Below are 14963 nucleotides of genomic sequence, written 5' to 3'. Positions count from 1 at the left end.
CAGTGGCATTCCAGGGTTCCAAGTTTAATGCGCAACATCTGTGCTTCATAAGAGTTGAGGCCAAATGTTGGGTGATATCCCATTGGTTAGCTCTATGCAGAAACCAAAATATAACGTGCACAAGGTGGAATTTACACTTGCCACGCTCAAAGCAAACTCAGACTTCTCGGCAAACTAAAGGCCAGTTAGCACAAGAGAAAATATAAATTGGACAAATCGATTTGTATTAGTCTCATGTGTAGTCAGTTGTTGTATAAGTGACCCAGCACACCAAAACCAGCTTCCTAAGTGCGTTTTGCACCCTAGAGAGAGAAGAAACCAGCCCTCCTTGCGCCTCTTCTAAAAGAGTAAAGAAAAAAATTGTATCAGCATAGCTTAAGCCTTCAGAGAGCTTGTTTCTTCAGTTTTCCAACACAGCCTCCAACCCCAAAGCCCAAAGCTTGATGTCGGTAAACATACGGTATGTACCTAATGACAGAGAGCACGCACTCACTCATCTGAGTATGTACCCAGTACGTGCTGACTGATGATCACTTTTGGATGCTGGCGCTCTGCCATGCTGTGTGAGGTGAAAGGCACTTGCAGTCGAATTTCAACCCGCATTAGAATTCAATAGCAAATGCAATACCCACAGAATTATCAACCATTGTAAAAATGAAGGAAATACTTTAAAATGTGCTAATGTGTTATTAACTCTTTGTTTGCAGTATCTGTAGGATATGAATATGAAACATGCCCTGACTTTATCCTCTGGGAGAAAAGGACAGTCATCTTACAAGGCTTTGAGATGGATGCTTCTAACCTAGGAGGCTGGTCATTGAATAAGCATCATATTCTGAATCCTCAAAGTGGTAAGCAGCTTTTTTATTTTATTTTATTTTCAAAGGATATACAATTTTTATTTTTATTGTTTTAAAGATTTTTGTTTATTTATTTTAGGGGGGGTGGGAGGAGCAGAAGGAGAGAGAATTTTATACAGGCTCCATGAGCACGGAGGCTGCCCCAGGGCTCGATTTCATGACATTAAGATCATGACCTGGGTGGAAATCCAGAGTCGGACGCTTAATCGACTAAGCCACCCAGGTACCCCCAGTGGAATTTTTTAAAATTGTGATAAAAGATGCTTAACAAAGTTTACCACTTTGACCATTTCTATGTACAATTCAGTGGCATTAAGTATATTCACAGTGTTTTGCAAACATCACCATTGTCCATTTCCAGAATGTTTCCATCATCCCAATGAGAAAATCTGTACCCATTAAATAGTAACTCCCCATTCCTCCTCCCCCAGCTCCTATGCTACTTTCTGTCTCTATGTATTTGCCTAACTTAGGTATCTCACGTAAAGGGAAAGATGTACATGTTTCTAAGGCTTTTCAGACATATGCCAAGTTTACCTCAAGAATAATAGTCCATTTCATGGTCAAGAGTGCCCATTTCTTTGCACTTAAGAAGCTTTTAAAATATTTTTTATTACTGTTTTCTTAATGCAATATATATACCCAAATACATAGTGCTATATATATGTATTACACATGCACAACACATATTTGATGCGGAAAACTTGGGTAAGTACAAGGAAAAAGTTACCTGGAAGTCCAGCACCTAGAGATAGCCATATTAGTACATTTATTTTCAAATACAGCAATCTGATTTCAAATTAGTGCTAGTATACTGAGACCTCTTCATCACGAAGTTCTATAAAGCTGGGTTTTAAGAATCATCTGTCATCATTGCTCTATCCCAAGTAATTAACCAGTGTATCTGACACTAACCAACTTTTTTTAAAAAATTTTATTTATTTATTTATTTGACAGACAGAGATCACAAGTAGGCAGAGAGCCAGGCAGAGAGAGTGGGAAGCAGGCTCCCCGCTGAGCAGAGAGCCCGATGCGGGGCTCGATCCCAGGACCCTGAGATCATGACCTGAGCCTAAGGCAGAGGCTTTAACCCACTGAGCCACCCAGGCGCCCCACTAACCAACTTTTTTAAAAGTAGAATATAATGTTTTATATAATCTAACACTCCATCAATCATGCCAGTATTTTATTGGAAATGCTGCCAATTAAACTATGACATACACTGATTGCAAGATACAGACTTATTTCAGAGATGTTAAAAATGTGGAGCAAAATGTGCACCTTGGGATTGAGGAATCATCCATGTGATAACACTTTTCAAAAGGCTTTGGTGACCTCCGTCCCCTTTTAAATACAACAACCCTGCAGTGTGGCATTAATCCCATTTTAAAAATCAAGAATCAGAGGCTTACAGTCATGTGACTTTCCCCAATGTTGCACCGTTCATAAGTGACTAGAGCCCTGTGCTCTTTCTCTCTACCATAGTTGTTTGTCCACATAAATGTCAGTAGATCCAGTGAGAAACTAGGAACTGAATCAAGGAACAATAATGGTTAAAAAAAGAAAAAGCAGGAGGAAGACAGGAGAAGTGGTGAAGGAATCTAGGGAAGAGGGCAGTCCTGGACTTCACTTAGTTTTAAGTATTCTAAGTCCTGGACTTAGGAAAAGAGGAAAAGGCAAAGAACTAGGACACTGTCATCTTCTATCTTTGCCTTCTTCAAAACATCCTTGCTGTTGTCACTTTCTCCTAGTTTGTAATTTACATGTTAACTGAATCAGGAGAGGGAACCCAGGTGGCCTTTGAGCCCATGGTCTCTCAAACAAACTGATCTCACTACCCTGGTTATAAACGCTTCACCCAAGTTCCTCCACCTTGTTTTTCATCTTTCTGGGGAGTTGGTTATTGGTGTTCCTGTCCAGCTTTCATATGAACATCTATTGGGAACTTTTTATTGCAAAATTGCATTCCTTTTCATCCAAAGACACAGATTCTGAGCAACCATTAGTAGAACATGGACTTTGGGTTATTTCTCCAGGACTGGGGATGCAAATGTCTTGAGACAGTTACACTCTTTCCATCCAGCCATCCTTGTCTGCATCTGACCTTTATGAAACAACTGGTGAAGGTCAGGTTATCTCATAAGGCCATGAACTGACCAAGGCTAAGAGATCCATTTTATAATCACACCTATGATCTTATTTTGTTTGCACCATCACTGAGTCAGCTGAGTCAGCCAGCCACATGGGCTGGAAAATTTTGATTGGCAAAACTAACCAGGTTTGCTTCAACCATGATGTGACACCACCTACCATAGTCCCAGGATGGGACCCCGAAGGTAAATGAGCCCATTGCCATAAGCCTTCATTATCCCTCCTTCCCCTCTTTCAAGGAACATTCTAAATTCCATTTCAAATTGTTTGTTTTACTTGAGAGCAAAGATTCGGGCATAGATATAAAATGTCAACTCTTTTCTGTTGTCAAAAGGAGAATCACAGTTTTAAAAGTACAAAAATGAAAGGGCAGATGCCACTTATTAAATTATGAGGTTTTTTGTTTTGATTTGAAAGAGTTTGACATTTTAAGCAGCCGGTTCTTTTCCACACACTTTTATTGGCTTGTATGGATTGTCTCTTTCAAATGCCTGTCATTGACATTAAGCACAAAGTGGGAAATGACCTCAATTGAACCAGCCCCCAGCTGTGTGCTCCCAGCCCTGTGTCCTCTTACTATTTTCTTCACACAGGCTTAGAAATTCAGAGCAGAGGGGAGCCATTGAGAAAGTTGGCTTTGGGATCCCCTTTATTTCCACAGAGGTGTTCTCTCCACCCCTACTTTGCCAGTAATCAGTTTTTAGACAAGAGGTACTGAATTCTTTCTGAGAATCTTTTTAACACATTTTTTGAAGTATAATTTATACACCATACAACTCAGCCACTTTAAATGTACACGTCAGTGCTTTTAATAAGTTGTGGAGTTGTGCACCCAGCACCACAACTGTTTCAGGATATTGTTGTCTCCCCAAAAAGATGCCTTGTGCTCACCCCAGCTCCACTGAATCTGCTCTCTGTCTCTTTCTGAGAATTTTATTCTGAGAAAGAAACCTTATTTTAGATAGCTTTTTTTTTTTTTAAGGAACATTTTTTCATTGGATCATCTCATTTGTAGGCACATTGTATTTCTAACCAAGAACTTGTCACACTTGCCAGGAAACAGATCTGAAGCCAGCTCTGCCACTGCCTTTCAGCCTGACCTTGGACATGAACACCTCTCTTGGGATGTTTTCAAAGTCTAAATCCCACCCACAAAGGCAGTTTTAGAAGCAGGAATGATAAGTGTGAAGGAGCAGCTTTGAGAAGACCAATTTAGAAAGTAATGCTCTTTCCCCCTCAGGTCAGACAGTCTTTTCTGACTGATTAAGGCAAGAGCAACCGTCTTTCCAAATTCCGCCACTCCGCTTCTTTCTGGAAAAAGCCTAACTCTTTAGGCACCCTGCTTTTTTGATCTGAGACAGATGGCAGATTAGAAACAAGAATCTATCTTCCCCCAATTTCCTCTCACTGGTTAAAAAGACACCTGTAATTAGATTGGATGTCTGCTGCCATTCACTTCTTCAGTTTTTCTTTAGTTGCAAAATCATTATGCAGTGGGTAGCTTCTAGAAGGCAGTGTTTTCAGACCATTTGTCATTTTAGTTGCTGCAATTATATTTACCTGACAATTAACCATTGGTTGCAGATAATTGTTTCCAAATATTATGCCTGATATATATAGATGGTTTCTACTTTCTGAGATGAAAAAAAAAAAAACCAGGAACTTGTATTTTTCAATATTATTCCTTCAAAATACATCTTCTTAGTGATTACAGAAAGTATACATCCTTACCTTTTAAGATAAATCAGTTCTTTAAAATTATGAGGAATAAAAAATGTGTACATGAATCATCTATCACTGAGGTAAGCATTTGTTTTAGTATATCTTTGTATCAAACATATCTCCTAGTGTGTCCTCCCAGTTGAGTGTTAAAAAATTATTAAAGAAAACAAGCCAGGGCACTAATTGGATATCGTCATCTGTCTGAAATGGATAAAGAATTTCTTTTAACTTAGTCTCCAAAACAGGCCAATAGTTTGTCGACAAATGGTTTTACCGGGAGGGGAAGTAAATTTCCATTGATCACACTGGCATATCTCCCAGCTTGTGTTTATATCCTCTCAGTCAAGTCCTAAGAGAAATATGTATTGTGTCCCTGGTTGTTCATAAGTCTGAAAAATGGTTTCTTCTTTGAAATCAGCATAAAGCACCACCCACTGGCTTCCGAGGGGAATTTTTATTTCAAACTTATTTATAAGCTTCAAAAGAATTTCTGAGCAAGGTAGCAGGAGGGTATGAGTAGTGCGTTTAAAAGTATGCTTAACTTATTATACAGCAGACCTGGCTTTTTGGCAGAGAGAAGGAAAACTTAGGGGAGAAAATGTGCAGTAGGCCCCATTCAGTGGGGTTTCTTTGTTGACTGCCAACAAGACACCCAATCCTTAGCAGGAAGTTGGCCTTCATATAAAAATGTGCGTTGTCCTAGGATCATTTGATTCTGTTTTCAAAATGAGCATGTGTGGCAGAATAAACTGGAAAGGAGGCAGCAGTAATTGATCAAGATTTCCGGGAACATAAACAAAATATTTTCAAAGCAACCTTTTGCAGAAGAATTGGTGTTAAATCATTGTTGCTAGATGGTATGCCCCGGTTCTATGTAATGGAAGGTTAAACAGATTCTTGAAACAACAAAAACACCCTTCAGAATGATCTATTTTTCCAGGGCAATACAAAAGGGGTTTGCCCATTTTTGTTTTGATTGCTTCAGCTTTAAACAGGAATGGTAATTTCAGTACACGGGCACTTTAGTACCTTGCATGAAAGCAAGACATCAATTGTTGAGATGTAATCAGAAAGTACATTGCCTTATGTTTTATTTCCTTTAATCATTCTTCTTCTTTGATGGAGTGCTGGGCTTTCTAATAGAAAAGGGGAGATTTAGAATTGCAGGCTTAGAAGAATGGTTTAGAATAGCCATCTTTAGTTTTTAAATTGCCAGGAGCCTGGTAATAACATGTCATTTTGAAGGTAATTGTTAACTATACTGTTATATTGATATAAAAAAGATGGAGACCTACCTGTGAAAATAGATGTTAATAGCAAATCTGGTATTTCCAAGCTAATAATTGGACATATTTTTGAGTGATATACCCTATAATGCATTGCTGAAATACAGACATGCTAAACAGTTGGTTTCCTTATTTGTTTGAGAACATATCATAGTCTCATTGGTAGGATATTCAGTTAGTGATCATCAGGAGGTTTCTTTTCGATGATGTTGTTTGACGGTCATCCCAGTTCTCATTCACTTCCAATTCATTTAAACTGTAGCATTGAACGCATTGCGATTAAGTGTTTTTTTGTGAAATGAAATCCAGTCCTATTAATCTTACTTAATTAACTGTTCGAAATCTTACGAATTTTTTTACTGCCTAATAAAGTTATTAATAAGAAAGTAGTGACCCTCGAGATATCTCACAGTTCTACTGTAAAAGACCAATTTGTTGGGGCATAAACTCATAGCTGCTCCTGCAGATCATACATTGAAAAAATAGGCAAAAATCACCCTAGGAAGGGAGAGTCAAAGTACCTAGACTTGAAATCTGAAGGCTGTATGATGTATGGGACTTGTTTCCTGGAAAGCCCCTTCCAAGTACATATTTGGTGTTATGGTATTGTGCATGTTTTACCCTCTTACTTATTTTTGCCAACAAAGTTCCTATTTCAGAGTGATTAGTGGTGTCTATTGTAGGACTGTGGGACCAAAAGCTGAAAGAAAACTGAGGAAGACATTTCAGGAAATGTTTAGGGGGAGAGTAACAGACAATCCAAGGAGATAGAGAGCAGGAGTCATGGGGGAGGGGGGAGAAAACTCTACAAGATTACTGTATTCATTCACTAACCATCAGTTACTTCTGTCTGACACATTGGCATGTCTTCTCACAGCATGGGTGTTTTCCCTGCCCAGGCTCATTGTGAGCAGACTTGAGCACAGCAGTTCTTGTTCCTTGGATTTTCTGCCCGGGTTCAGCAGGTTTGCAAAATCACTGGGATTTGACAAGGAAACTACAAGAGACTCAAAGCCTAATTTGAACAACTACTGAGCTCTTACAATGACTTGGCCACAGGGATTGGCGCTAAAATGCAGAAAAGAGTAAGACAGAGAGTCTGCCTTTATGGAGCCCATCCTCTAATGAGAAAGATAGAGAAGTAATGAAAACTGTATCATACAACATAGTCAGTGTTACAACAGAGCTATGGAAAACAAACTGTGGGCACAAAGGGGGAGTAACTCATTCTACCTGGACAGAGCACTGGGGGAAAAACTGAGCTGAGCTTTGAGGGATAGGTAAGAGTTCCCAAAGCAGACAAGATGAGGAGGGCTTTCAGGACAGAGGGAAAGGCATATACAAAAGCAGAACAGAATGGAAGAATGTGAAAGTAATTGTAAAACAGTTCATTATCACTGGAACTCAAGATACAAATAAGAGGATAATGAGAGTAGGCAGTGGTCAAGTCATGAAGGACTTTGTATGCCTTAATAATAGGGAAGGTGCCCCTTATTCTACAAAGGAAATGGAGCTGTTGAAAGATTCTAAGCCACACACTAAAACAATCTCAATGGAAAGAGGTGGAGGGAGTGGTTGGGAGATAGGTATGTGTGGAGACCGGGAGACCAAGAAGTGAAGAAACACTGAACTAAAGCAGTAATGATAGCAATGGAGGTGACAAAACTGGTTCAGCATATCGTAGGAGTTAGACTCATAGTGGATTTCATAATGAATTAGGTGTAGTGAATGAGAAAAAGAAGAGCCGTAGTCATGCCCACATTTCCAACTTGGGTGAATACACTCATGGTGATACCACTCCTAAGATGAGTAGGCAACACAGGAGGAAGAGCAGGGTTTGGTAGGGGGAGCAGAAAAATAGAGTTCCCTTTTACACCTGTTGAGTTTGGGGGGCCTGTAAGGCATCCAGATGGGGCGATTGAGCAGGAAATTGCAGGGCACTTGCCAACTCTGGACAGGAGAAAGTTTCAGACTACAGAGATAAGAATTAAATCTGTGGGGCACCTGGGTGGCTCAGTGGGTTAAAGCCTCTGCCTTCGGCTCAGGTCATGATCCCAGGGTCCTGGGATCGAGCCCCACATCGGGCTCTCTGCTCAGCAGGGAGCCTGCTTCCTCCTCTCTCTCTGCCTGCTTCTCTGTCTACTTGTGATCTCTGTCTGTCAAATAAATAAATAAAATCTTTAAAAAAAAAAGAGTTAAATCTGTAAGAATGGATGAGATTGCCCAAAGAGAATGACTGCACAGTATTTTCCAGCATTTTCATAAGTCAGTATCTCTATTTCGTGCGCTGATGATAGTGAGATATGGTCCAAAAGAGTGGAAAATTCAAGTTCCTTTCTTATATCTTTGAAGTACATTCTAGTGGTATGACTTTTTTTCTTTTCACAGAAGTAGATTACCTTCTTGATGGTGTTTTGCTAAGGTTAATATTAAAATTGACTGATATTTCCTTTTCAGGAACCAGTCAGTTGCATAGTGAGGGTAATTTGAAGTCAGACAGGTGTGTGCCGGGCATCAGGAGAAAGTCAGCCATGAGATGAAAAATTAGCCACAGATGATTCACAGAGCCCAAAGTGAACAGGTGATCATTAGAAGTTATTCATCAAATGCTTTATTGAGGCATTTAGAATCAGCACTAACGGGCCTGGATGTATTAACCCATATCACAGGTAGACAAACTGAGGCCAAGTGTTATGCTACTGTTTGTGGTTGCTGTGCAGTGAAACAAAACGACAGTGCTTCACTCTCAGGTTCTTTTATGCCAGGCCAAAGTTCAATGCTGCTTTGAACAAGAGGGAGATTAAAATGTTACTGAGAATATTGTGTGGTAATTGTGGGCTTTTTATTCTTTTTTTTTTCTTAAATCTAGGAATCATCCATAAAGGGAATGGAGAAAATATGTTCATTTCCCAGCAGCCCCCAGTCATATCAACCATAATGGGTAATGGACACCAACGGAGTGTAGCCTGTACCAACTGCAATGGCCCAGCTCACAACAACAAACTCTTTGCTCCTGTTGCCTTAGCTTCTGGCCCTGATGGTAGTGTGTATGTTGGCGACTTTAATTTTGTAAGACGAATATTTCCCTCGGGAAACTCCGTTAGTATTTTGGAATTAAGGTAAGTCTCCTCTAATCTCTGTTTGCTTAGTGGATGAGGAAAAAGCAAGAATGAGATAACGTGAAGAGAAAGACATTGCCAGAAAGAGCAGAAAGTGCAGTTGCCCATATTTTAACCCTGAGCCTGAGATGCAGGAATAGGGACAAAGGACATATGTCAACATGCCCACTCCTTTGGAGACCCAGGAAGTGTTGACATCCCTGTATGTGTGGCCTTCCCTGTTAGCATTGCTGTCACTGACATGGATCTCAGTACTTCCAACTGCTCAGGTAAGTCACTCAATCTCTGTTGGTCACGACGAACACTGATCAAAAATATTTGTTTCATTCTAGCAGGTAGAGGTAATGCCAGATCCAAAAGGCTACATTTTCTAAGTTCTCCAGGTTCAGTCTTTTGAAGTGGTCACTTTATAAAAAAGAAGATAGAAGTCTGTGTTTATGTATCCTGATAAGGAAGGAAGAACTCAGGTTTTTTTTTACACTTGAAAGCTCTATTCCATTGGGGGGGAAAAAGATTAAAGCATTCATCGTTAGACTTTCTTAATCCATTTTAGGAATTTTCTTGGGAGTCCAAAGTATTTTGACACCTTTTGAAAGGAATTCATACCTTCTGGTATCATGTAATACCATGAAGTTACACAAAGATTACAACTAAGCAGACTATGGCCTAATCAGCTTTATTTCTCCTTTTCTGAGGCTACAGGATGCAAATATATGCCCTCTGGAGTCCTAGAAAAGGGAACCACCCCTTCCCATACCAGTGAGGATAGACAGACCTGTTTTCTTTCCCCTGGGTAAATGGATAGAGTCTTCCCTCCAGTTGGTTATGACAGCTTTATCCCTGACACATACCTTGGGAACTTTAGGCTAAAAGTTTCTCTTGTTCCAGGAGATTTTGATGCCATCCTATAAACTCATCCATAAAACATTTGTTGCCTCAGGCATCACCTCATTGTCCTGAAAGATAGTGACCAAAAATAGTGCCTGGGAGAACAGAAACATTGATGGAGTAACTTCTATATACAGGGCACCATCAAGGCCAGTCAAAACATATGAGAAGTCTTGGGTCATTTCCACTTAACATTATGTTCACACAAGCATGGAAATTTGAATATATGAGGACATTCCTTGAAATTTTTCAGATTCTCGTGCTTGCTCTGGAATCTACCTCCTTTTTCTCAGACTAAGTTAGTCCTTCACACCTAGCTGAGGACATCTTCCAGTCCCAAGGCCCCATCCATTTTTCACAGTAATTCATTCCAATTTTAATATGTTTCTTAATTATAATTGCAGACACTGTCATAGAGAAGAAAGCTCTTAAGTCCCTTGACTGATTTTTAAAAAATAGACTAACATTAAGATTTTATAAGGGTAAAGTGCATCTAGTGAGACTAAAGGGGTATTAAGTCATAGCACCCTGCTCTATTCAAATGTTCATGTACCTTAGGGTGTCACACCTCATGGACACTTGTCATTTCCAGCAGTATATCTCTTTGGGCACATACTTACTGGAAAGCCAATGAGGAAGGCCAAAGATGGTTGTATGCCCACATTTAGAAATGATTTCTACAACATTCAACATTGTTTTCAAAATCCTAGGGGGATGCTCCTTTTACATGATGCCAAACATTGATGGAGCACTGAACGATTAATTCACAATCTAAATGTTTCTAGTCATGCAGATATTAGCTCTCAAGTAGACAAAGACCTCACTAATCCTATAAAGCCTATATAGCTAGACCTCTGTAGCTAATTCCTCAAAGGAAAAACCATAAGATTAGCTACAAAAACAAATACCAAGACTAATAATATTACCATAAAGAAAACCCAGCTAAGTTTAGTCCTTTCCTTTGTGATTTAAATGCAAATTTACCTAAGGTGGAACAATTTTCATTCACTGATGAGATTCTCCTTTGCTCAGGGATCCTTAACAGTTCACAAATTTGCATTTTGGTCCGAAGTACCTTATGACCTTCAACACAAAGTCATTCAAAGAATAAAATAGCATAACTTGGACCCCAATTGCAAAGTGATTTTCTCAGTATAAAGAAAAATCCATTTCTGGCAGTGTGAAGTATTGTCCAATCCCTCTATTCATTCTTACTCCACAGTACTGTTCTCTCACATTGTCACAGCTCTTCAAACACATAGGCAAGCACACGCCATGAGCTCACACACCCAAGCTCTCTCACTTAGCCTGAATCTAGCTAGCTTTTCTGAGCTCACATCCTTTAAAGCAGTTCTTCTTAACTTATTTTTTTTTTTTTAATTCTCAGGCGCCTTTCAGAATCTAAGGAGGGCTGTACGACCTCTTCCTGGGGGGCGGGGGGGGGGATATGTTCACACAAAATTGTACTTGTGTTTTCAGGGGTCCCAAATTTCCCCTTTCTGCCTACACGTCCCCACCTGCTAGCAACCTACCCCTTTCATAGACTCATGGTTACCATTCCCTGGATTAGGTTCAAGCGGAAAAGAAGTAGTTCTCTCTTGTGTTAGGTTCAAGGAGGAGAAAAATAGTTTTCCCTTATCTACTCTAATACTCCTGTGCTTGGCCATCAGAGAAATAAACTGATTGAATTTACATGATTTTGACCTAATTGATAAGTAACTCCCTATTTTCCTATAGTCAAAACCACCAAACTAGTTTATGTCAGCAAACATTATCTGTTATGTTTACTCAGACACTTATAATAGTTCTTATTAGATTCACCTAAAAACTGTGTCTGGCTTGATCAGTAGTCTATACAGTATACATTGCATCTTTGACGTATGATTGGTAAATTTATTTATTTTCTTTATAGCTTCCAGATTTAAACTTCCTGTGGAGAAATAAGTTGATATAATAAGTCTCTGCTATGTTAAGAACCATAATGTTCAATGGATTCCATTGCATATAGATAGAAACTTCATTTTGTACCAGTTTTTTTGTTGTTAAAATTTGTTGATTTAATTGCTGCCACCACCCTCCCCCTCCCAGTGGGTATTAGTCATTTTACTTGGTTGAGTCATCCGTTTCCTTGGAAACACAGACTAATATAGTCATTATGTTATTGGTTGCACTTAAAGCTGTGAATGGAAGAGCAATGTTGTCAATAGGTTATTACAGAAAGGGATAGAGAACATTCCAGATCTTGACCCTCTGTCAAGGTTATTCATTATATAACTTAACCATTCTGCTCTCTACTTCTCTATCTATAAAACTGATTTCAAGTTAATATTTGAGCATCTTCTTACATGTCTTATGTGGTTTAAGTTGTTTTAAGACCCACAGATGCATAGTTCTCAGCCCAAAGTTTGATGGCATTTTGTTTGCTCTGACAAAGTTTGCTCCTACTGGATGCCCTTCTAGCTTTCCTTCTCTTCCATCCTCATGTTTCATAGTGGGCCACATTGAAAATTTCCAGGTGCCCCTTGACATGTCGAAGATTAGAAGACTGTAGATTTTTCCTTCCTCAGCTCTGCTGATCCAAACTCTCCCTGATTGAATTTCTTTCATCCGACCTCAGAAATAATTTCATTTTCATTGGTTGCCAATCATTTATTTCCTTTAGCTGGCCCATCATTGGCTGAATGGGGAGAGTAAGGAAAAGTCAGTTCTGTCTTTATCATTAGCAATATAGCAAGAGCAACAATATTATTTCTTGTTATAGAAATAGAGTACTCTTTTGCCCATTGACTACAGATTTCATCCACACATACACATCTTAGTCCTTCATTCCAGTGGGAAATTGAGGTAAGATAATAAAGAAGAGAAGATTAAAAGATCATTATGTAAGTAATTAAACCTAAGGGAATCTTAAAAATACATTCTGTGAGGATTTTTGTAAAGACACATTTGTTTCTATAGGAGATAGTTTAGGCCTAGTTATCCCTGTGGATTTGCTTCTCATGTTAAAATTTCATACACACACATTTTGGTAACACAAAAGGGACATCACAGATTTGTGAGCTTAGTGTTAGAAAAGTCCATGGAGGTATCTGGTGCAACATGGCACCCACTACATGCCTGACATTTGATCACATCTACTTTGTTTGATCCCTTTCAGTTAACAGGAAACTTAAATACCCCTCTAGACAGCCCATTGAATCTTTGGAGTGCTCTTTTAGAAAATTCTTGCCTACACTGTACTGAAATCCACCTTCATAAAACATCCACTCAGAAAAAGCAAATGTTAGCATCTGCAGCAGCTTGGCAGCCACTCCTCTCTTATTCCTGACGCGTTTCCATGTGTGTGAAGATAGACCTCATAGGTTCCTGAGCTTCCTCTTCTTCAGTGTGAACATCCCCAAGTCAACTATTTCTTATCAATTATGACTTCATTTCTTCTTCCTTGGATTATGGCCTCAGGGCCATAGTTTGGTTTTCTGAAACTAATAGGGATAATTGTATAAGTGAAAATAGGAGGCACCATATCAAGTCCTTTGTAAGAATTCAAATATGAATATCCCCCTTGCTTCCCTCTCAACTTCTAATTTCACAAATCTATTAGAAAACCTATTAAGCATGAATGGAAATGATTTATTCTTTATAAAAACCTCATGCTGTTATTGTTCATGATGCTGATATTCTCCAGATATTTATTTTGTCCTTCCCTCAAAATGAAAGAAAGATGAAAATAAGAACCTGGCAAATGTTTCTTGGTACCTTGAGTAACTTGGACTCAACAAATGTCAATGTGACATAAAAATTTCTCTTGCAATTCTACCGTTTCTTTTACAGTGACTGGTTAATATTTCCTCCATCGTTCTCAGGACTTGACTCCTGTCCCTGACTAGGGATCGAGTGGAACTAGAGTAGCACCCACTTAGGAGCACTTAGCATGCAGAAGGCCAGGGAAACTTGTAGAGCACGCTACTGAAGGAACAAATGGAGTCTGGATTTTGAGAGCCTGGAAAATAACTGAGAAATGGCCAAGAATCATCCTTTTGTCAGCAACACTGGAGCAACAAATAGAGAAACACTCCATGTAGATGAAATAGGTGGTGACCTTACCAGGGTGAGCTCATGTATTAGTGGTAGCACTCAACGGTTCCCTCCCCTTGACCCAGAAACATCTATGCTGGCCTTCCACGGTGCCCAAATTCCCGCTCTAAGAAATGTGTTCCCTTGAGTTGCCACATTGCATCTTTAAGAGTCCCCAACACAGGAACCTCTGTTAGAATGACCTGTCAAGCTAAAATCAACGTTAGTCCTTGGGCACGGATTCATTTGTTGGATTGGTTTCCAAGAAACGGCCAGCTAAAAACAGGGCCCTAAAACACAGGACAGGTAAGAAGTGAGAGGGGCAAGGGACAGAGCCAGAGCATGAGGGAAGATAGTCTTAGGTGAGGGTTGCTGGAGTGGGAAGCTCTAAGAAGTCAGCAAATGGCAGAAGTGGGAACTCAGTCTTCAAAGGAAGAATATCACAGAAAGATGAGTAGGGAGGGAAGACCACTTTGGGACATCAAATATTTCTGGCTAAGCATAACATGCGGTTGAGTGCTATGGCCACCACAGAGCAGGCCAGGCAAACTCACAATGCCAGGTCACTAGGCAGCAACTCCACAGTAGGCATATTCTCTCTTTCTCCATCCCTCACCTCACAAAAGTAGAAAAGGAATGGGTCAAACCTGATGCTAAGTGAAAGAAGCCAGTCACAAAAGGGCACATATTCTATGAGTCCATTTATATGAACCACCCAGAATAGGCAGATCCATAGAGGCAGAAAGCAGATTCATCACTGCCTGGGCCTGGGGCAGGTCGGGAATAGGTATTGACTGCTAATGGGTATGGGCTTTCTTCCTGAGGTGATGAAAATGTTCTGGAATTGGATGATGGCGATGGTG

General features: G+C 39.7%; 1 protein-coding gene across 3 annotated transcripts in view; it reads left to right on the top strand.

Moving 5' to 3' along the window:
• LOC111157267 (teneurin transmembrane protein 1) overlaps positions 1-14963 on the top strand; it is a 550623-nt gene that overhangs the window by 428306 nt on the left and 107354 nt on the right. For all 3 annotated transcript variants that reach the window (XM_022518549.1, XM_022518550.1, XM_022518548.1), the window contains exons 19-20: positions 708-851; positions 8889-9138. In XM_022518549.1, coding sequence (XP_022374257.1) covers positions 708-851; positions 8889-9138 — 394 coding nt within the window. The remainder of the gene's footprint in view (positions 1-707; positions 852-8888; positions 9139-14963) is intronic.

This window comes from Enhydra lutris, unplaced genomic scaffold (assembly GCF_002288905.1).
Source record: "Enhydra lutris kenyoni isolate GAN:26980312 unplaced genomic scaffold, ASM228890v2 scaffoldscaffold53, whole genome shotgun sequence".
NCBI lineage: Eukaryota > Metazoa > Chordata > Mammalia > Carnivora > Mustelidae > Enhydra > Enhydra lutris.
Note: the sequence above shows the minus strand (reverse complement) of the source record. Positions and strands in the feature narration are given on the sequence as shown.